Genomic DNA, 21367 nt, shown 5'->3' with positions numbered 1-21367 from the left:
AAACGGTATAAGCTTAAATAAGGATCCATGATGATGATGATGATGACTCTTGCGTCGAGCAAGTTGACGACTTTTGGATATAGTTGTTGACTCAATGAGTCAATTTGACGAAACTCCCAGGAAGCCTTCTTTCAATGTCCGGTTGATTACACGCTCTCTTCTTTTCTTGTTTCCGATCATGATCCCCAGACACATTGCAAGGCCTTCGATCTTGTCAACATGTCGATTCACCTGCACAAGAACCTTTTCTTCATTGCGACCCACGGCAACGACGCAAGAAAAATCCAATGTACTATGTCCGTGGCCTACCGAGGATAAAATACAGAGCACTAACGCCACCACCTGCTGTCAATAGGACGATCCAACAAGACCAGAGGATACACGAGTATGTATAATCAATCGAGTTTCTCGATCAATCAATCATGTATTAAGCAACAAATGTATAGGATCTATTATTGAATTTGATGAATACGGCACCAAGCAAGCGGGAGCTGCGTCATTTCTTGAAGCGTTATGTGCCTGATCTCAACACGTCGTCATCCCTCATCATGCCTGGATCGAGCAGTACAACAAAACGCAGCACACGGACATCGCAGAGTTACGTGGATGCATTATTATCACCTACAGCAAACCAGATTGCTATCACCAAGGTTGAAGGTCCGTTCGAAAAGCGGGGATGGCAGTCTGTTGGATCGACCCTGGTCAAATTACAAAAGCTTGGATTGACTTCGATTGTTGTGACGGATAATGCTCAATGGCCGACGGATGAATCACCAGTGGAACTAGCAAAAACCATGTTGCGAGAGAGTATGGCATTGGTCGAAGCTATTGAAAATGCTGGTGGTAGAGCACGACCCCTTCACAGTGGCATCATTGAAAGCAGCTCAGTATCCTCCATGGATGTACAATTGGATTTCATTCAAGATGCATTATCGAGAGGCCAAATACCTGTTCTTGTACCCATCATGACCCAAGAAGGTGGTTTGCAACAACCAGTCAAAGCCAACGATGCCATGGTTGCCATCACAACAAAGCTCACCAAGCGCAACAATAGTCCAGCCAAGGTGGTGGTGATCAATAATGAAGGTGGCATATTTAATCACGAGCAACCCGGCACAGCGCATAGTTTGATCAATGTTCAAGAAGAGTATGATACGATTGTCAATGCTTTTCAACAGCGACCTCAATGGATGAAGGCATACCCCACAGCGATCGATAATCTTTCCATGATTCGCCAATGCCTTGCTCAACTACCGACATCTTCCTCCGCCATTCTCGCTCCTATCGCTTCATTACCTTCAGCTCTTATCACCAATTTGGTCACTGACAAGCCTCTTTATTCATCATCACTTCCAAATCAAGATATCGAACGGATCAACAAGATGCGTACGACCGTTTTGCGACATGGTATCAAGATTCGCAATTATGACAATATTGATGATTTGGATTTGGATCGTTTGACACAGCTTATGGAAGCCAGCTTTCAAAAGAAGCTCAATGCGGATGCATTCTATGAGCGATTGCGGCATGTGCTTGCTGGTGCTATTATAGCTGGAGATTATGAAGGTGCAGTCATCATGACGAATGAATCAGCGGATGGACAAGGCTCTCGGCACTATTATTTGGACAAATTTGCTATTGCACCAACGAGTCAAGGCATTGGTCTCACTGATATTTTATGGAAGCGTATGTGTGATGGATTCCCAGAGCTATTATGGAGAAGTCGACAGGATAATGGAGTCAACAAATGGTAAGCTGATTTCATTGTTTAATGTGTGTGGAATTATTATAGCCAAGCATCATTGATCGATGGCGCTAAAATGTTGCGGGGGATTAATTATTAGGTACTTTGAACGATCCAACGGATATTTACGACTCAAGGACACCAATTGGGTGTTGTTTTGGCATGGACCAGGTGGATTTAGACACATTGATAGTTATGCTGCTATTGCCAGATCAATTCCTGCATCATTTACAGGAGCATTGAAATAAAATGGATTGAATTCATAGGGAATCATTTGAGCGCCGTTTCGATCATGGATGACTTGTTATGGTCAAGCGTAGATCATCAAAAGTCGGCGACAATGCTTAAAGATCAGCGTGGGGATAATGATTTGAGTGGAGTCTCACTTGATGGTGGTACCTGGATCACCTTTTTTTCTTTCTTTCTTTCTTGATCCGCTCTCTCTCACTCTCACACAAAGCAACAACACCACCAAACTCCCCCACTCCTTTCTTTTTACACACACACACTCAACCCCCCTGATCGACGACGTTTATGGAATTCGACGAAGTGAGCCATTTTGTCAAGCATGGCAAGATTGGTCAGGCCTCGTCCATCGATGAGCGTAACATTGATGCTTTGGGAGTTGCGAGTCCTTATTACTACCATCAGCAACCCAACAGCCATTCTCCTCCTCATTTTGCGCCCTTTGCTCAACCTATCGCCCTCAAGAAACGTCCTATTGCAGCCAAGTTTGTTGACAGCGTACGACACCGGTTATTAAAGTCTTCGACAACTGGCACCGTGAGCAGTGATGAGGATGATATCATGATGGCTCGACATGTTGGAAGAAAACGACTCTTTTCGCGATTAAAGAAGCGACGATCACCCACACCACATGCGATAATAACAACAGGCAGCAACTGTAGTTCAGGGGATGATGACGAAGCCCTTGTGGATGGCTATCTTTCACTTGACGACGTGTGTCCTTCATCATCAACCAATCGACGTAGTCTTTGGCGACGACGACGAAGACAACGACGACGAATACGACGAAGATTGTTATTTTCTTCATCATCTCGAGCAGGACAAGAGGATGAACCTGATATTGCAAGTACGCCAACAAGCACTGTATCCGATTTGAGAGAAATCAACGATCAAATGCGTAGCTTTTGCGTGCCAGCTGACTGGGCTAATCTGGATCAAACTTCACCGCTGCATTCACCTAATATAGCTGGTACCCCAGCGTTTTTTGAAAAGCCTACGTAAGTGTGTCATGCAAGATCACGAGGGTGTTTTTGTGTAAGGGGGGCGTTTACTGACACAATTTATGATGAATAATAATATAGGAGTGTCCATGCTTTGATGACAGATTTGACGGATCGGATACACCAATATCAATATCTATGCAACCAGGAACAAAGCCGAATTACCACCAATCGCCAAGTTATACAAGACCATATTGCTAAGCTCGAGGATTTGGATCAACGTGTCGAGAAACTCAACGCAACCATCAGCTATGCACGGTCTGAAAAATTGAAATGGATGCACCACATGTTGCAAGAAACCCAACATCGTTCTCCCATGCTTCGAGAAGCACGTGCTCAACATAAAAGGCTGGTGGCAAGAATTGAAGGCTATTGCAAAAACATGAACTATGCCGCTCATCTTGCCGAGCTGCAAACCAAAGTCGATGCTGCACGAGAACGCCAGGCCTTGTGGTTTTGTATTCAACGTTGGCTTCCCCCCACAGGTAAATAACATGGATATACAATGATGATGAGCGACTCTATTAACCTTGTTTTCGATTACAGTGATCGTTTTAGCATCGTTATTGTTGACTCTCTTGATATCCTATTTTTAAAACCTATACCCCTTATTGTACACACGCCTTTTTTGTATCCATTATCTATAATCTCTTTAATATCTACATGTTAAACATCTTTTATGATTCCCTACTACAATCACTATTGAGAAGCACATGATGTGATGGTTGCTGCATAATGCTCGATATGGGATGGGACACGATAGCCAATTCGGGTGTAGTGCAGGGAACACAAACAAATGCTCCATGCAGCTCTAGTTATTGTTAAGACCCTTATCCAGACAAAGGCTGTGTATACACAACACTTGTCTACTAGTACTACACACCAATGTGGGGTTCGTTTCGGAGCAACAGGGCTCGCTTGGCAAGGCTCATGTTACTATTTTCGACCAACAATAAACTTGCAATTCCCTCCTCCCGCTTGAATGGTGGCTAACAATGATGCATTTGTGGTGGTGGTGGTATGTATATGATAGTATGTATCTCCCCACCTCCAACCCCTCCTTCTCCTGAGCAAGCGGTGGGTATTGGCTTTTCCCAAAAACCAGGGGATGCATGTTAAAGTAGAAGCCATCATGTAATTGGAATTATGGCTCAATGAAGCACTTGCATCCCATACGACGAGGCAATAAAAGATAGGGTCACCTTAGCAACAATTTACAAAAAATCTGTCCTACCATCCACTACATGCACATGAGCAATACACATCCGACGCGTATGTACATAAAGAAGGAGATCATAATGTACGTGCGCATGAGTATTCTCGCGTGATAGTGCAAGCAGGGAAAAAGTGATCAGCCATGCTTGTAACAAAAGAGAATGATGGTGCACAATGAAATAAGAAAACCTGTTGTTTTAAAAGCACACGTTGTTGTTTGCACTGGGAGAGGTGCGCGTGACAATAGACAAGTAGCCCATGGAAAGGAAGCACATCATTAATGCACAGAACAGTTTCCCAGCTCCAATCCGCATGATGAGTTCCCTCGTTTGCTACAGATGCTGTGGAACGTCCATCAACAGCTCTCACCCCCAAACCCCTCTTCTTGGTGGTAATAGTGTGGATGGTTGAATGCAAAAAGATTCCATCGTGCATCCCTTTTTATTACATCCTTTTCCTTTTGTTGACTCTATTCATTCTCTTTTTTCCCCTCTCTCTTCTCACATCAATATGTTCCATATCCGAAACAAACGCAAACAAAGTGCTGATAAAACTAATTCAGTAGCAGCATCCGTCACTGGAACACCAAGTCCAAGCATGCGTTCCGAAAGACGCTACTCGTTGCGTAGGGTACCATCTCAACTCTCAAACATGCTTAAATCCATCGACCTTCATCACCATGGCAACCATAGCAATAATGGGAGTGATTCTCACCTTCCACAAGTTGATAATACCAATGGAAGGACTTCCCGACGACAATCCATGACCAAAGCCACCATTGCCAAGATTAGTTCATCGACTGAACAACGTTTCAACAAGCTGCTTCGACACACGACGAGACGAGGTAGCCATCAACAAGAACAGGAACAGCAGCCATCTCATTTGCCACTGCCTCGTGTGAAGAAAGATCCATTTTTTAATCCAAAACGGGCATCATGGTCTCCTTTTGGGAATGAACGATGGCCCACTTTGGTGCAGGTGAAAGAAAATGTTGCAGCTACAGATGATACGAAAGCAACAGTTCCCTCCACACCTAGGTTACCACCATTGGAAGATCAATCCTCTTTTTTGCTCGATGTCCCAAGCTCATCCGTATCAGTTACCAATAGCACTGAAAGCAGCAACTCAATTTCGAATATCAAAAAGCGTCGTAATAGTAGTGCTATTCGCCACCATGACACCAACGGCGATACTTCTTGTGCAGCTTGTCTTGCTAGTAGTCGTCGAAAGCAACCATGTCATTCTTCTGAGAAAATTATTGAGAGCGCCGAAAAGACAATGAATGTCAACAATGGTGCCACAAATGATCACCATCCACAACAGTATACCATGGCGGAAAAGCAGCAGCAGCAGCAGCCCTTAGTTCAGGAGGTGATGATACCAACCACCACCCCGATGCTGTCACAACAACATCCAGCAGCAGCAGCCACACCATCATCAATGACAACACAGCCACCACCACCAATTCATAGCACCAATGTACAAGAAGCAGAATCATCCAATTCGGATGAAAAACGTGTAGGTGACGTGAACAGCTTGCCTGCTAGCGTTGTCATTTTGCAGGCCATTTCGGGCAACGACAATCATGCAGCTGCTATTCTCGTGTCACCTTGTGTCAAAAAAGAATCGCCATCCTCATCTTGTCCCGATAACACATGCCAACTTGCACAAAACATTGTACAATGCATTCAGCTTGTCGATCAAGTTGAACCGGCAAAAGAGCCACTTTTCTCTTTTCGATCTTGCCTCATATCTCATGATGGTGGTGTTCATATCGACGACCATAAGCAAAAGGTCCAAGCATGTCAATCACTTTTGAAGCAACTCCATAGCAGTAAAACACTACAGCCTGCATCACAAGCTTCATTTTCCTCGACTTGGTCTTTATTGTATCCCGCGCTTTGGTTGGGTGGTACTATGGCTGCAGGTAGTATAGTGAGCGAGCATGCCAAGACAGGTCATATCGTCATTGCTGGCACGTGCATCGCCAACGACCACTCTTTATTACCCAAGGAGGTAAGTAGTAGACCAAAGCTCAATAATCAATGATGAAGCCTCATCCATTACCCATGACAACAGCATCGTCGTGACACTTTATCAAGCCCCCTTTTGCATTACGTGCTTTTAATCACCCAACAAGAACGCACCACAAAGTTTGCAAAATGTTCACCTGACCAGTGGATCCCTGATCACGATGCACACCAATGTCAACTAGCTTCTTGCCAGACCCAATTTACACTTTTCACACGTCGCCATCATTGTCGAAGGTAAATGATAACGATGATGATCATCACACATGAATACTACTACTAGATGGCTTATAACAATATCACACTACTAGTTGTGGACATGTTGTTTGCGGCAAGCATAGTGCAAACAAGTCATTACTATTTGATGATCAAGACAAGAGTGAATGGTGTCGCGTATGCGACGAATGCTTCTACCGTTTTTTATCCAACGTATAAATAAAGAAAAAGCAAATGTGTTGTGTGCGTGCGAGTGGAAGAGTGTTGTTGTATGGATAACTAAAGTGTAGTATCTCTCATTTTTTCTTGTGTTGTTGTTGTTGGTGAATGGGGAAGGATGGTTGTGGTTGAGATGGTAGTCGTGATAGTAGTGGTAGTAGTTGTAGTTGTTGCTAGTGGATGGTGGGGTCTTTGTTTTAATGATCAGCTGCGGCGGTCTTGTTGAGTGATGGTTGACTTGCATGATTAAGACTAGATTGACGCATGGTGAATTGGGTGGGTCGGAAATCAGACGATGGATGTTGATTAGGATAAGGAAGATAACCTTGTTGTGCGTAAATAGATGTAGGTGAATGGTGTTGATTGTATGGTTGTTGTTGCTGCTGCTGTTGTTGTGGTTGTTGTAATTGTTGTTGTTGGATCTCAAGATGCTTCACGTCATTGATAGAGGATGCTGTGGAGGGGGAGGATACACCAGTGGTGCGCATCATTTGTTCAACCTTTTTCAAAAAGTCCTTGGACGAAATATCAGTACCATCCTTGAGCTTGGGATCTTGTAAGAATGGCTCCAGGTCCTCAGGCACCATACAAAACTCATCAAATGACTCGAGCATCATTTCAACCACACGAATGGCAGTGAAGGAATCGTCTTTGAGAGGATCTTTGGAGTTGGTGGTCAAGATATTGGGTGCAATGACACGAGCAAGATTGGGTATATCCATGCGACTTCCAACATCCGTTGTCACGTGAGAGAATGATGCCACCCAACGGAAAAACAAAAACAATACTTCAAGTGCATCGCGATTGACACGTGGGAGCATGCAATAGCCAAGTTGCAACACACGCTTGCATGCTGTCGGATTATCCAATTTCAGTGCATGTGTAAACAATCCGTGCATTCGATACGTCATCAAAGGATCAGGAAGTTCACGCAGGAATTTCTTGAGCAACGCAGCAATTTGAATGGCATTCTCGGCAAACAAGTCCACATCTTGAGGATTCTTATCCAATTGTTCACTAACATCCTTAAGTCGTCGGATGTTTCCATTCTTTCGAAAGATGCCTTCCACAGACATGTCTACATGTATCGTGTTAATGCATTTGCCTATACATATACCCATGTTCACCCAATAAAAAACTCACCCATTTGACGTAATGCAGTGACGGCATCATCAATGAATGCTGCAAGTCGTACGGGAGAAGGTGATGCGCCCAAATTAGATTCAACACCAGTGCGTTCAGTGAGGATATCGAGAGGGACACCAAAGGTGCCTTCCTTGATCTTGTTGACCTTTTTGTTGCCACCATGCATAATCGAAGTGAATAGCTTTCCCCAAATGGAGACCTTTTTTGTGTCGATCAAATTCAGCAGATCACTGAGGGAGAATTGGTCGCGCAAGTAAGGTTCAATGTGCACAACAGCCACGTGACGAATGATCATGTCCTGCAATGCCGATAACTCCGACAAGTACACACGTGGTTTGCCGGTCGTCGCACTGACATTGATATGCATTCCCATCATACTTGGTGGTGGATTCGGTCGCTCTGTAACAGACTTGGCAACGGCTGGCAAATTATCCAATCGCATACCCGTGCCATATCGTTGTTGTTGTTGTTCCTCTTCATCTTGTGGCAAAGGAGGCAAATTCTTGTGTTGATCCAATTGGGGTTGCAAGCTGTGTTGGCGTTTGGGTACAGGTCGACTACTAGTCGTTGATGCCGTATCTTCTTCATTTTCATGAATCGTGGTGTTGGCAAGCTTTTGTGTTGTGTTGCCTAAAATCGTCGATCGCCTACTAGCCGTTTTGAAGGATCGAGACACCTTACGATTAAGGTTGGTGGCAGGTACGCTCTTGACATCAGTGATGTGTGTAGGGAAAGCTGGAGCGTTCGCCTTCTCTTCCATCAATGCCTCATATTTGTGTTGCTGCAAGGTAGCCGATGACGACGCAACTTCCTTGGTTGGGATGTTGGTATCCTTGACATAGGGCTTGGTTTTGATATTGAAATCCACCGACGATAGTTGAGTGTCTATAAAGCATGTTGTCAGCGATCATTATCCCCATACTATCATATAGTACTTGCCTGTGATTTGCAAAAAGTTACACAAACGGCTCAATGCCACCCGCAATAAATAAGCAAATTGAATCAATTTGGTGACGTGTTCGAATGGTGTTGGTACATCGGTGGGTTGGATACCAGCACATTGGAGACAATAGATGGATTGAGATGGAGCATTGAAAGTGGCAGATCGGAGGTCGTATGCTAAAGGTGTCTTGCATTGGCGACATGTAAAGCATCCCACGTGCCATCTAAATTCGCCATATTTGATGCATTGATCTTCCACTGTCACCTTGCACACCTGGCATAGATCAGATGATTGCTTGGCTCTGATTAAACGCTGACTATCTCGGCTATGTCGTTCTTTTCCAGCAACCTCCATCAGCTTTGCAAGTAAACGAGACACGGCAACAGGTCGACCCAATACCAGCTCCTATGAAGATGGATTAGCATAAAGATGTATAGCATAAGCACACAACTTTTTTCAACTCACCAAACGCAATGCGGTAGTCAAACCAATACGAATCAGAATCTTGAGATAATGAGCCAAGCCGGTCACAAGGGACAAGAGCTCTTGGGTAATACCAAGTTTACGCATCTCTTGGGTACGAGAAAGCAAGGAGAAAAAGTTGATGATCTTTTTGCACAGCATCTTGGCTTCGCGAGTGTACTTGAATTCTATTATAGAGTCATGATGAATATAACACACCTCGAATTTGATTGCTTGTACGCTTACCTCCTTGCTCATATTCATGGTGAATCTTGTCGAGTTCATCGATGCCACAAAACAAGGCTTCAACGTGTACGAGGAAACGCTCCGATAGGCAAATGCCTTCCACGTAGGAACCATTTGACACGTGTAGTAACATCTCCGATATGCAGACCGCGGATGATTCTTTATTTCAACACCAATGTTAGATCATTCATCATCCCACCTACCACCACCACCTATCACATCCTCCTCCTCCCTTGTTTGGATGCCCGAAACCCCACGTACGCACACACCATATGGATCCTACCTTCAAATGCCGATAACACTGTCCAAATGCGGTACACTTTTTCCTCCATGTCGCGTTGACGTTCAACCAATTCAGCAGGATTTTTGGGCGTGGTTTCTATGGGTACGTAGCATGTCAATACTAAACGAGCGGAGGTAGATGCCAACTTTTGATGTGTTACCTTGACGGGGTACTACCATATCTTTGTCTCGTAGAGAGGGACTTGCAACCCTGACGTTCCAATACTATGTATTCCCAAGACTATGTCAGATCACACAGCACACATATAATATGAATCATTGATGAGGAAGGAGGGGGGGGAGTTTTGGGGGTATGACAATAGAGGAAGAGAATAAAAAAAGAGGGGCGTAATATCATGTAATCATTTTGTATTACCTTGTGTATCATGTAGCATTCCGGATGCCAATGTTCAATGATGTCTTTGCGGTCGATCTCCACATATTGTTTCAGAATGGCCATTTGACAACCAGCACAACTGACTGCAAACTGTGTCGAGTAATGGAAATGGCAAAAGACTTGGCCATCATGTTCGTAGTACGAGTCTTCAGGTCCAAACACCGTCGAACATGCGCTGCATGTAAAGTGGTCGGTGTGATATTTCTTGTCGAGTGCAATGATGTATGGTCCTCGTAGTGCCTCCTGGCAATGGTCGCACACCAACCCTAGTCGCTTAAAGTAATCGCGTTCACACAAAGGAAGTGTCTGCCCACTCTCCAACTTGAAAGGAAAGAACTTGGCTGCGACCGGCGCATTACAGTCCTGAAAACAGATGATCGTTTAGGCAACCAACAAGACGATCCTATCCATGAGGCTGTCAGGCTTACCATGCACGTGAAACATTCGGGATGAAAGGTGCCATCAAGAGCACGTACAAGGCGATTGCCGAGGGGTTGATGACATCGTGAACAGAGTGGGATTGTGGGAGCTGTCAGGGCGGCTGATGTTGCTGATGAAGGAGCAGATGACAAGTCGCTGGTGTTGGTACTCGTCATGTTTTATAAAGACAGGCTGACGGCTGCCGAGAAAAGGTTGCGAGATAGTTGCGGGAAGGGAAGGGGAAATAGATAAAGAAAACCAAAGCAAAGAAGAAGCGGTGTGCAGTCTATATGTGAGCGGGTAGCGAGGTTAAAATTCGACTTTAGGAGATGCTTTTTTTTCAGGTACAAGTTTGTGTATGTCTATACTCGAATAAACACAATACAATTATATTGAAATATGGGGATGAAAAGACAATGGTACTGCGTGTAAGAACACCACAGCAAAAGAAAAGGAACAAAAAGAACAAACACGTAAAGAAAGCAGGTGCTTGAATGAACCAAGGTGGCTAAATCATTCATTGAACAACCCCGCTTGATCGGGCGCGCTCGTGCAAAGTTGGCATGTCACCCAAACAGCAGCCTCCTCTGCCGTGCACCACAAACGAGGCACTTTTACTTTCCCATCATGGTAATTCTCGTCGGAACACGAGCCGTAAAAAGACACAGCCCATTATCCAGTTTTATGCAAACCTACATCATCCACCACAATCCCCTTTATATCATTCGCCTTGTTTATCATGTGAATCATATTACAATGATGATGATGATGGTACCGAGATTGTGAGGCTGAGCACATGTCAATTCCCCCATGTTGTGCAAGGAAAGAAGCCAGCATTTTTTAGTGTCCCATCCAAATTCATGCATTGAGACTATAGTCAAGCCTCGCTCATTTTATCACAAGCGAAAAAAAAGAAGATTCATGTTCATTGAACGATAATATCATTATAGAAACGCTAGAGAAGAGCTCACGTCCCACCACACATGTTCAGACATAGTCCATTGACATTATGAATGGGAACATGGTATGCTTAATGAGCTCCGCTTTAGCTCCGCTCACTTTGCCTACGCTTCCTTATTATCCTCATAGCCGGTATCGTTTCTCACGTGATAGCTAATGCGTTGCTATGTACTTTTTTCAAGTTTGCAAGCTCAAGTTCAAATTTGATAGTCCATGTTAACGACTTTTAGGTAGAGATAATAAATATCGAGCGCAACAAAGGCTATACTAATTTGATCCCCTCCTACTGGCAAAGTTACATGTCACTTTTACCGATCCTCGTGAAGAAAGTTACCGCCGTCAGGGGCAAAAGAAAGATTGGCGATGGATAAATGTTGTTTTAATGTTGTCCTTATGCTATCAGGCTAGCTAGCTAAGTTCTACCTCATCTAGTAGACCACTCTGTTTGCATGTTGTTGCTGCTGGTATAAGATGTTGTCATGATTCGAGAATAACCTGGGCAACGGCGTAGTCCGTGTCATGGGAGAGTGATACATGTGCTTTTCGAATGCCATATGCCTCACTATTTAGGATACGAAGCATTGGTTTTCCTATTTCCAAAAGACGTGAGCCACTTTACTCAATCCATGCATTACATACACATACCCTGATCTTTGGCAACTGTCACTTGCTTCCATTCAAGTTTATGCACGGGGAATAACGCCTTGTATGTCGCCTCTTTGATGCACCATCTAGAGTCTCAAAAGCTTAACGACTATGCCTTGGATACACGTGTGCAAACGTTTACCTCGATCCAAGGTACATTACTTGCTGCTCGATATTGCGATCACTGGAACATCGCTGTAGGAATTCGGTATACTCGTCAGGACTAAGAATGCGTTTTGCTAATGGTTCTCGGCCTCGTCTTGCAATCAGTGCCGCTATTCGTGGGAGGTGCACAATATCAACCCCAATACCAAGTATCGTCATGGATTGACCGAAAGCAGGAGGTTCCCTTTTTAGAGCTACACTCAGAAAATTCACTTGACATTGCCCTGTAATCTATTTGGCAGCCGATGAAGGTGTCCTTTGTATTCGAGACATGCTAATTTCGTGTATTCAAAACAACCTTTATGGTATAACAATAAAGTTCCTTATTACCACCTGACCAATAGCTAAAAGCACACGTATTCTTTGTTGTCATTGTTATTACAAAGGAGGTACTTGTTTATGTAAATCTAAATCTATTTCTACCAAGGGATATTGACAAGTGGCCTAAAGAATTAAAGTCTATGTACAATCCATGGTCGTTATTGCCATGCTTTATGTTGTTGCTGTATCGATAATCTGTGATTTGTTCAAAGCCCATTGAGCGTGCCAGTCTTTGAGTTGTTCCATGACAAGAAAAGTGACAATGGTGTGAGGTCCAAGTCGAATAAATGCCGGCAGCCATCCCTTAAAGAATGAACCGATTCCTTCCATCGTGGCCATATGAATGATCAAACTGATAGGGCGTCTGGATTCGGCATTGTGTGCGCTCATGATCCGCGTCTTGATAACATCCAATGGAGAACACATGGTTGTAGCCACCAACGCCTACACACATGCAAAGTTAAGACATTGATGGGTTTGATGTGTGGGATAACCAATCTTACCGCCGATACGCTTGCTCCAAAATGAGTGACAAGACCATTTCCATATCCTAGCTTATCGCTGAAAAGATCCTTGAATTCATCATAGCTCGTCATTTGTGATACGGTCATCACGACTGCTCTTGTGGTGCTGTATCCTAATCCTCGAAGCAACACCTGGGGACCTTCTTCGCGGCAAATACGAATCAATCCATCGATAGCATTCTTGTAGTGGCGACGTTGTGAGGGTGGAAGTTGACCATCATTTTGCATGCGTACATTGACCACGTCACTTGGATTGCCAAATGCACCACCCAAAATACCAGCTGCTGTAGAGCAAAACAAGAGCTGTCCAAAGGTAGGTTCTATACCTTCCAATGTGAGACACACACACACAAAATAATAATGACATTGTACGTACTTGTATCACCTGCAATGAGCCATTTGAATTTGTCATACAAGCCGAATCGGATAGTGGAATAGGTGCCTTGCCGTAAAAGGCTGGCTGATAACCCGCTGTACAGCGATCTTAGTCCTTCAGTCTGTGATATAGTCCACATAATTCTCAGCATGTTTTCATGCTTGGCTGCAGTACGCCACCATGCCGACGCCGATAAAGCCGATCCACTGCGCATTTGCTTTTTGATGGTCTGCAATCGTACTTTGGTGAGATCGAAAGGGTGAGAGACAAAGGTAGCAACACAAGAAGCAACACCGCCTATGTAAAATGGAGGTGGTTGTTGTGGTGGTGGTGATATGGAGGAGGGCGACGTTCGAAAGGACTGTAATGAGGTCGATGGAGCAAGGACTGCATCCGATCGAGCCTGCATTAGTGAGTGTTGGCGGTCTGTTGGTATGATGGGTGGTGTAAGGGAATATCCAAAAGAGACACACAAATGCAAACAATCAAATGGACTGCCAAATCATCAATGCCGACCAAGCGTTATCTCACGCATTAACACGTGCAATACCCACTGGTGGTGGCAAATCATTCAAATACCTGAACAATGTATGCATCTCATGTTGAATAGGGTGGGGTTATTATCCAGGATGTGTAATAATAGTCGTAGTATCATCCAACAATGAAGGACATCTTCAATAAACATCTAGTCATCTTTCTCGTTTATTGTTTGTTTATTCCTCAATCGCAATCTTTGACTTTACTACATAAAAGTTGCCATGCTTTTGTTCTGCATTATTCATAAGCACACGCCCGCTTGGTTCTTCATTGGATTGTGAAGGGACATCAGGTCGTGTAACCAAGCCTGTTCCTTGCTCCCAAAGCTGTATCAGTGGCTCTACATCTGCTTGGCCGAGTTCTTGGATATGCTCAGTGAATTGGGATAACTGGTCAAGATCTCGTTTCAAATTGTCTTTGGCTCTTTGTGATGTGGGTGGTCGTAGCTGTGCAAGTCGGAAGAGGTGATTGAATTGTTTATCAGTGATACTAGGAGGGCTATCGGATGAAGCAGGCTCAAGAAGTGATCGTACGGTCCAAGTTGGTCCCACCGGCTAAAATGAATCGAATGGTTATTGTTGTCCTCAAGAGATGATACTACACGGCACATCATACGAAACACCTACCAGGCAATCTTTATCTACTTGAGCGACCACGTTTTTGCGAACTAGCGTAGCGTTTCAAAAGTCAGATCTCAATACATCGCAACTCATCACATTGGCAATGGTACCGTTTTGGCTCAATGCGCGACATTGTATTGATAGGAAGGGTCGTCGGATCGCAACGGTTGTCATTGGCAACAGGAGGAGGTAAAAAGAAGTTGACTATGCGGAGTAAGAGGGATGATCTCAAATCTCCTTGACACCTGTTAAATTGTATGCACATGTTGAAAATAGTTTTGTATTGTACAATATCATATCCTCTATCTTGCCTATAATTAATCCGTTTCCTCTATTCAGACACACACGCCAACAAACCATGTTAGATATCGTATTACTTTGAATGATAGTATAAAGAACATACCTGTATGATAGCCACTACGTCTAATATACATTCAAGGACATGTGTTAGAGACATTCATGCATTGTAGGATTAAGCTTGCTTACCTCATTTCTGCCAGGACACGTCGTGCATTTGTGAGTTCGGCATCCAATTTGAGGATCTTGACTTGTTGCTCCATTTCTTTGCGCTTAAACTCGTGCACCGATAACTTGTTGAAATCGATATGAAGATCTTGATCACTTTGCTTTTGGGATACAAGTTGTTTGACTTGCTTGACCAATTCATTTGCTGCATCCTTCACTCCTTTAGCCGCCATTTCCAATCGTTCCTGAGTACGCGACATAAATGATGACTTTACACGCGACGCCGCTACGAGTTGTGCTGTGGCTGCTGATACTTCATTCGACGCCACAATCAATTGTTCAAAGGAATGCGTTTTACTGATAACACCATCTGCCGCTTCAACAAGCATATTGGTTGCCACCGCTACTGCCTTTGCTGCCGTTATCAAGCCTTCAGTCCACCTGTTGTGCTTCTTGTAGAAATCCGCTTTCGATGATGTGCCACGTCCCTGAGCCACAATCTCTTGCTGTGATGCTGTGGCGCACTGGATAAGGTTGGCAATGGCATTGGTGAGAGCCAACACGGAATTTAGGATAAGTTGATGCACTTGCAAATCGGTAGCTGAGAATGAAGGATCGGCAGGTTTACGCATAAGATCCTGGATTTTGGTGGTTGCTTCTTCGATAGCGCGTGCTGCATTCGACATTTCTTGTTCCACTAAATCTCCCACTTCGCCATCAGCCAACTTGTGAATATCGGTCGTGCCGCTTAAAATAAGATCCTCCGTCTTTTGTGATAAGCTGTTAAGAGCATCTTGCACTCGCATATCCCCTTGGATGATAATCTCTGGTCGTTGAGCTGGTGGCTGCATCTTTAGATATCCGGACATGACGCTGCTAAAGAATTGAATGGTTGCATCTGCTGATCGTTTGGCTGAATGTAATATCTCTTCAACATCATTGTCATTTGGTACAAGCCGTGTGATCCCCTTCGCATTCAAAAGCACGTCGACGATCGTATCAGCGAATTCAAGAGCACGTGTGATGGTTGTACTATGATCACCCGAATTGCTGCCATCCAAGAATTTGCTGAATGCTGACATGAACTCCACCGATGTAATACTTGCTCGCTCAATCATAGATAAAGTCAACTCTGGTGTAGAATTCTCATTCCCATGCTGACCAGGCGATTCAAATTCGTATACGCTGTCATTGATCTTTTGAATACATGTCCCAAGAATCGAATCTATTCGACACAAAATTAGCGTATGCAAACTTGAAAAGCACAACCCCTACTTACCTAGTATTTGATCCAATCTTCCATTCTGATCATCCCGTACACGCTGTAACTCTTCTTGTAATTCTTTGCTGTTGTCGCTCTAATATCATGATTTAGAATACCATTGAAAGACCAAGAACGAAAAGTCATGCTTACATATTGGAGCTCGCTCAATTGCTGCAAACATTCATCCATGCCAGCTTGAAGAACAGCGATTTCTTCATCTTTTTCCTAAAAGCATGTTAATGAATCATGATGTATCATTGGAGATAGATGCAGCTACTTACTCGACGCACACGATCTGCGTTTCCTTGTTGCTCTTCAATTTGCTTCAAGAATTCATCAATCAAGGCTTGCTTCTCGGTCAAGCTGGATTCAAGATCGCCCTTTTCTCGATTAAATCGTGCAAGCAACGCGCTGACCTCCGCACCCTTTGATTTTCCAAGCTCTTCGATTTGATTGCGTGATTCTTGTAGCTCCCGCTGTAATCGTTCAGTATCACCACGCTGGGTCTTTATTCGCTTGTATGAGTATTTTCATCATCCTGGAATCGCTTTTAACAATACACAGCACATACCTCATGGATTCGAGCCAATTCATTCCGAGCACGATCACGTTCACGGATAAGGTCGGCAAGCTCCACGTTCTTCGCTCTCATATCAGCCTCCATTCGCTCCAACTTTTCAGTAGCCTCCTGCACAGAGTTCGCCTTGACTTGTAATTGCTTGTACTTGTTCAACAACTCGATGTGCTCCTTCCGAAGTTGACTGTATAGCTTGGCGAGTGCTTCATACTTGTTCTTCCACATTTGAATCTCATCTATAATACAAATGTATGTTAAAGCCATGTAAATCTTTCATACAATGATGATCACGTTACTTTGTAATGTGCGTATCATTTCATCCTTTGACGCGTCCCGTTGTTGAGAATGCTGGTTGATTTGGGCCATTTCTTGTTCCAAAGATTTCACTCGCTAAACGCATTCCCATGTCACTAAAGTGTATATAGCCATCCATTTCCTTGAAGCATACCTGATCATATTGCTGCAACATAATTTGGTCTCGTTCCAGCTGGTTTTGGAGATTCAAGAGCTGCATTTCCAAATCATTGATCCTGCTAGCTTGTTGTCCTTGCATTTGCTGTCGTAAAAGCTCTTGTTGTTGTTGTCTTTCTCTCTCGGCAAGCATTCTTTGTTGTTCCTCAAATTGACGCTGTTGCTCCAATTGCTGCTGTCTCATTCTCTCCTGTTCTTGTTCACGTAATTTGGCTAGGCGCTGTTGCTCTTGCTCATATTTGCGACGTTCTTCTTCCTGCTGTTGTGACCAAAAATCAATCACTGGTTCAGGTGATGGTTGTGCTGGTGGTGGTGTTTGAGCCGCTGGTGCAGGTGTGGGTCGTTTGGGTAATGGAGGGGTGCTCATTTCCATCAAGGACGGTGGATCTTGTGGTAATTTGGGAACATTGATAAGGCTCGTCAAATATCGCAAATTCGAACATTCATGATAAAACTGCAACAAGCCGTAATGTTGAGCGTTGTATCGTTGTCGTAATGGTTGCAATGCATCCACGGCCCCCGTTGCTATGCAACATGGTTCGTATCAGTGATAATTCACCTTCCAGTTGTTACATCCCACTTACTCTTATGCATAGCCCGTAACATGCTTGTGACAAATTTGTATATTCCATAACTCTCCTCCACTAATGGCACCAGTGCTGCGATACGACATTCATTGTTGAGTGCATGACGAAGACTAGCAAAGACGGCCTTTTGGAATTGGTCAATGTGATCCTGGAGATTCATCAAGTCGCTAATCGTTTCAAAGCTATATACTTTCCATTAGCTCCCATAATCACCCATATGTATGCCTTTCCTTACCCTTCATTGGGATCGTCAATGTTCTTGAGACTGATGTATTCTTCATAATCAAAGGTGCCATTGAATCCAGGATGATCACGATGAAAACGTAGCTTGTGTAATAAGAGATCGACATAGTTGCGAATGAGAGGACCATATCCACGCACGCCATCAGCAGCTACACTTCTTGCACATGTCTCCAACCATCCAGTTTCTCGTAACGCATCTTTGATCACCTAGAATCAAGATTAATGCATGTACAGTCTTCATGTGTAACCATGGGTCGGCTGAAACGGTGTCGGGAGAGACAAGCAAGCCGGTCCGTGCGACGATAATACTTACGATAGGGTGGCCATCCTTGATGATCTTATGCACCATAATGAGCGCCTTGAACGTCTGGACTTCATCCGAAAGAATAGGCTGTACTTTGAGTATGCTCCAAATGACACCAGATGTGCGATGGTCCCATGTGTACACAATGCATTCTAGCAAACGAGATTGGCGATTCAGTGAGTGGGGTGAATGGCTTTGAAATGGGTCCACGTACTTCGAACATGCTTCTGCTTTGGTGCCGTCTCATCGATACTTGTCGCTTTCTTAATGCTGGCGGCTAGTTCACTTTCGGCCTTATCCGCTGCAACATAAGACATAATGTGGCCTTGGGTGGGTGTGGAGAGAGAAAAGAAAGAGAGAGACAATCTAATCCCTGACGCATGTCGGCGATTTTGTTCATGCAGCTCTTACTCCTTGAAACCATCACCCTTTTGATATGCAGTCATATCATCATCATCATCATCATCATATTTCTATATTATGTAAAGTGCCATTATTGAATGAGTTAGACAACAACAACAGTCCTCCTCATGGTTATCAAATATACTCACGCTCATTTCGTGTCTCCTGGGAGAGTCAAGCGATAAGCTCGTTGGTGTTACAAATCATGTTGTTGATTGGATACTTTGGATGTGATGCACAGCGAAGATCCTGGGCAAAAAAAACTAGTTTGCTCATGTACTACCTATACGTTACCCCATCCATACATGCACCTTTCTTCCCATCTTTTCCCATTTCCATATCCCACATTCTTCAACCATGACAACAACAAGTACACAGACTATTGAGCTATCACCTATTACAACTCGTCAATCATCCATAGCCCCATTAAATCCTGGCTATTCGCTTCAACATCGGCATCCACCCGGTCGAGATGTCGCTGACGCATCTCTGGAGCATGGATTTGACCGACCCACCGACCCACTTTCACTCTACAATAGTAAAAAAACAGAAGAAGATCTCAAACAAATGAAAAGCAGAGGCACATCCAAAAAGGTCCAAAAATTTTATCGAGAGCAGAATGACCTCATTGACAATATGCTCAGTCCACTCAACCCTATCGATGAAGAGGATGAACAACGGCAAATGTTAAAGGTGAATGAGTGATAACAGCGATGCTGAGTAACCCAATTTTCTTATCTCGTACACCATTCTTCAGGTCAAAATTGCCGTATATGGCTCTGGGATGGCCAACGTTGTGTTGTAAGTAGAACGAGGTCCAACAACGTGGGAGTTTTGATACGAACTTGGAGCTCTTTGTAGATTTGCATTACAATTAGTGGCTGCCATCTCATCAGGGTCGCTCTCTATCTTTGCAACCATGGCCGATTCATTCATGGATCTTCTTAGTTCGATTGTTTTGATGTGGGCTGCACGTCAAGTGAGCAGACCCAACCCAATCAAATATCCTGCCGTAAGTGATCCCAATACTTTTTATTGCAACACTCCTTTGACATGACATTTTAGGGCAAAGAAAGAATGGAAACAGCCGCCATCATGGTACTATACAGTATACAGCTCTCTTCTTACCATCTCATTTCTCACTCGATTCTCACTCGACATCTAGGTTTTCTCGTGTCTTATGAGTTGTGTGGCCATCTTCTTGATTGTGAGTGAAACACATTGCTGGATACGATTCCATGCGGCTTATCCGGCATTGTAATTTAGATCGAATCTGCTCAAAAGCTTGCTGAAGGGGATGTAGAATCACCTGATCTCTCTACATTATCAATCGCGTTGGTAGCCACAGCACTTGGTATGGATGTGATTGGTATCATAATCAAATTTGATTCTAATACGATGCAGGTGTGAAATTTCTCTTGTTTATCTATTGCAGCACGCTTTCGCAATACTCTTCAGCCAAAGTGTTTGCACAAGATCATCGCAACGATATTCTTGTCAATGGCCTTGGGTTAACAACCGGAATCCTAGGCAGTCGACTTGCAGGATGGGTGGATCCTACAGGGTCTATCATCATCGCTCTCATCATTCTTCGAAGTTGGACATCGACACTTATTGGTAAGAAGGATCTTTATAAGGTGGAGATGAAATCCTCATTATGCAAACCGAGAATAGATCATACAAAATTGATTGTTGGAAAGACCGCCGACAATGAATTCTTGAAGAGAGCCACGTATATTGGTATGTAAGCAGCAGGGTTATGATGATAGCGGGTTTATTAATAACATCTATTATATAGCTCTTACACATCCTGGTGTACATCAAGTTGATACATGTCGTGCTTATTATGCAGGCAACAATTTATTTGTGGAAGTGGATATTGTTCTACCACCTGATACGATGCTAAGGGAATCGCATGATATTGGAGAGTCCTTGCAGATCAAACTTGAATCCATCCCAACGGTAGCCCGTGCCTTTGTACATGTAGATTATGAGACGTCTCATAGACCTGAGCATCAAAAGACCAAATAAAGGAGTGTGTACTGTGAGTGAGGAAAATGGAAGACGCTTATTGGCAACTTTCAGACGCAGCTGACGGGCTCCATTGAAGCCTGGTTCTCGCATCATTCATCACACCCTCTCCCTCATCCATCCATCAAGGGTAAGCCATCCATCATTCTCAGTACAAGGATACATTTATATACGACATCGTGAGACAGCATTATCGTAAAGGGATCATTGGATATAGCAGCTATCCTTGCGACATTGCAGTCAATGAGCGACATTGGGGGAGGAGAGACAAAATGGGAACTTTGAAGACACATGCTAGCAGGTCATTA

At 43.9% G+C, this 21367-nt stretch overlaps 9 protein-coding genes across 9 annotated transcripts; 4 read left to right on the top strand and 5 right to left on the bottom strand.

The window, feature by feature from the left end:
• Window positions 1-178: 178 nt before the first annotated feature.
• On the top strand, window positions 179-1992 carry O0I10_006220 (uncharacterized protein; the record flags this gene model as incomplete). Its single annotated transcript, XM_058486251.1, has 4 exons — window positions 179-289; window positions 356-385; window positions 447-1750; window positions 1845-1992. The coding sequence occupies 4 exons, from the start codon at window positions 179-181 to the stop codon at window positions 1990-1992; spliced, it is 1593 nt and encodes a 530-aa protein (XP_058343125.1).
• Window positions 1993-2278: 286 nt separating this feature from the next.
• On the top strand, window positions 2279-3587 carry O0I10_006219 (uncharacterized protein; the record flags this gene model as incomplete). Its single annotated transcript, XM_058486250.1, has 3 exons — window positions 2279-2988; window positions 3073-3476; window positions 3538-3587. The coding sequence occupies 3 exons, from the start codon at window positions 2279-2281 to the stop codon at window positions 3585-3587; spliced, it is 1164 nt and encodes a 387-aa protein (XP_058343124.1).
• A 1129-nt stretch (window positions 3588-4716) lies between these two features.
• O0I10_006218 (uncharacterized protein) lies at window positions 4717-6671 on the top strand (the record flags this gene model as incomplete). The annotated part of the gene is made up of 3 exons (XM_058486249.1): window positions 4717-6222; window positions 6286-6473; window positions 6548-6671. 3 exons carry the CDS (start codon window positions 4717-4719, stop codon window positions 6669-6671), a joined length of 1818 nt encoding a protein of 605 aa, XP_058343123.1.
• Window positions 6672-6868: 197 nt separating this feature from the next.
• O0I10_006217 (uncharacterized protein) lies at window positions 6869-10743 on the bottom strand (the record flags this gene model as incomplete). Its single annotated transcript, XM_058486248.1, has 9 exons — window positions 6869-7749; window positions 7815-8702; window positions 8757-9165; window positions 9226-9410; window positions 9469-9627; window positions 9752-9847; window positions 9912-9975; window positions 10127-10510; window positions 10576-10743. The coding sequence occupies 9 exons, from the start codon at window positions 10741-10743 to the stop codon at window positions 6869-6871; spliced, it is 3234 nt and encodes a 1077-aa protein (XP_058343122.1).
• Window positions 10744-12004: 1261 nt separating this feature from the next.
• O0I10_006216 (holo-[acyl-carrier-protein] synthase) lies at window positions 12005-12496 on the bottom strand (the record flags this gene model as incomplete). Its single annotated transcript, XM_058486247.1, has 3 exons — window positions 12005-12117; window positions 12173-12258; window positions 12315-12496. 3 exons carry the CDS (start codon window positions 12494-12496, stop codon window positions 12005-12007), a joined length of 381 nt encoding a protein of 126 aa, XP_058343121.1.
• A 333-nt stretch (window positions 12497-12829) lies between these two features.
• Window positions 12830-13967, bottom strand: O0I10_006215 (uncharacterized protein; the record flags this gene model as incomplete). The annotated part of the gene is made up of 3 exons (XM_058486246.1): window positions 12830-13102; window positions 13162-13502; window positions 13559-13967. 3 exons carry the CDS (start codon window positions 13965-13967, stop codon window positions 12830-12832), a joined length of 1023 nt encoding a protein of 340 aa, XP_058343120.1.
• A 304-nt stretch (window positions 13968-14271) lies between these two features.
• O0I10_006214 (uncharacterized protein) lies at window positions 14272-14889 on the bottom strand (the record flags this gene model as incomplete). Its single annotated transcript, XM_058486245.1, has 3 exons — window positions 14272-14649; window positions 14722-14762; window positions 14826-14889. 3 exons carry the CDS (start codon window positions 14887-14889, stop codon window positions 14272-14274), a joined length of 483 nt encoding a protein of 160 aa, XP_058343119.1.
• A 143-nt stretch (window positions 14890-15032) lies between these two features.
• Window positions 15033-18943, bottom strand: O0I10_006213 (uncharacterized protein; the record flags this gene model as incomplete). The annotated part of the gene is made up of 13 exons (XM_058486244.1): window positions 15033-15046; window positions 15119-15138; window positions 15202-16405; window positions 16460-16538; window positions 16595-16669; window positions 16726-16950; window positions 17016-17257; window positions 17318-17411; window positions 17470-18017; window positions 18077-18261; window positions 18315-18529; window positions 18636-18778; window positions 18841-18943. The coding sequence occupies 13 exons, from the start codon at window positions 18941-18943 to the stop codon at window positions 15033-15035; spliced, it is 3147 nt and encodes a 1048-aa protein (XP_058343118.1).
• A 442-nt stretch (window positions 18944-19385) lies between these two features.
• O0I10_006212 (uncharacterized protein) lies at window positions 19386-21059 on the top strand (the record flags this gene model as incomplete). Its single annotated transcript, XM_058486243.1, has 9 exons — window positions 19386-19721; window positions 19786-19829; window positions 19890-20040; window positions 20094-20126; window positions 20194-20235; window positions 20295-20382; window positions 20433-20645; window positions 20703-20768; window positions 20827-21059. 9 exons carry the CDS (start codon window positions 19386-19388, stop codon window positions 21057-21059), a joined length of 1206 nt encoding a protein of 401 aa, XP_058343117.1.
• Between the last annotated feature and the right edge of the window lie 308 nt (window positions 21060-21367).

Source organism: Lichtheimia ornata, assembly GCF_029851405.1.
Source record: "Lichtheimia ornata isolate CBS 291.66 chromosome Unknown scaffold00026, whole genome shotgun sequence".
NCBI lineage: Eukaryota > Fungi > Mucoromycota > Mucoromycetes > Mucorales > Lichtheimiaceae > Lichtheimia > Lichtheimia ornata.
The sequence above is the reverse complement of the archived record's forward strand: the minus strand, read 5'-3'. Positions and strand labels throughout refer to the sequence as shown.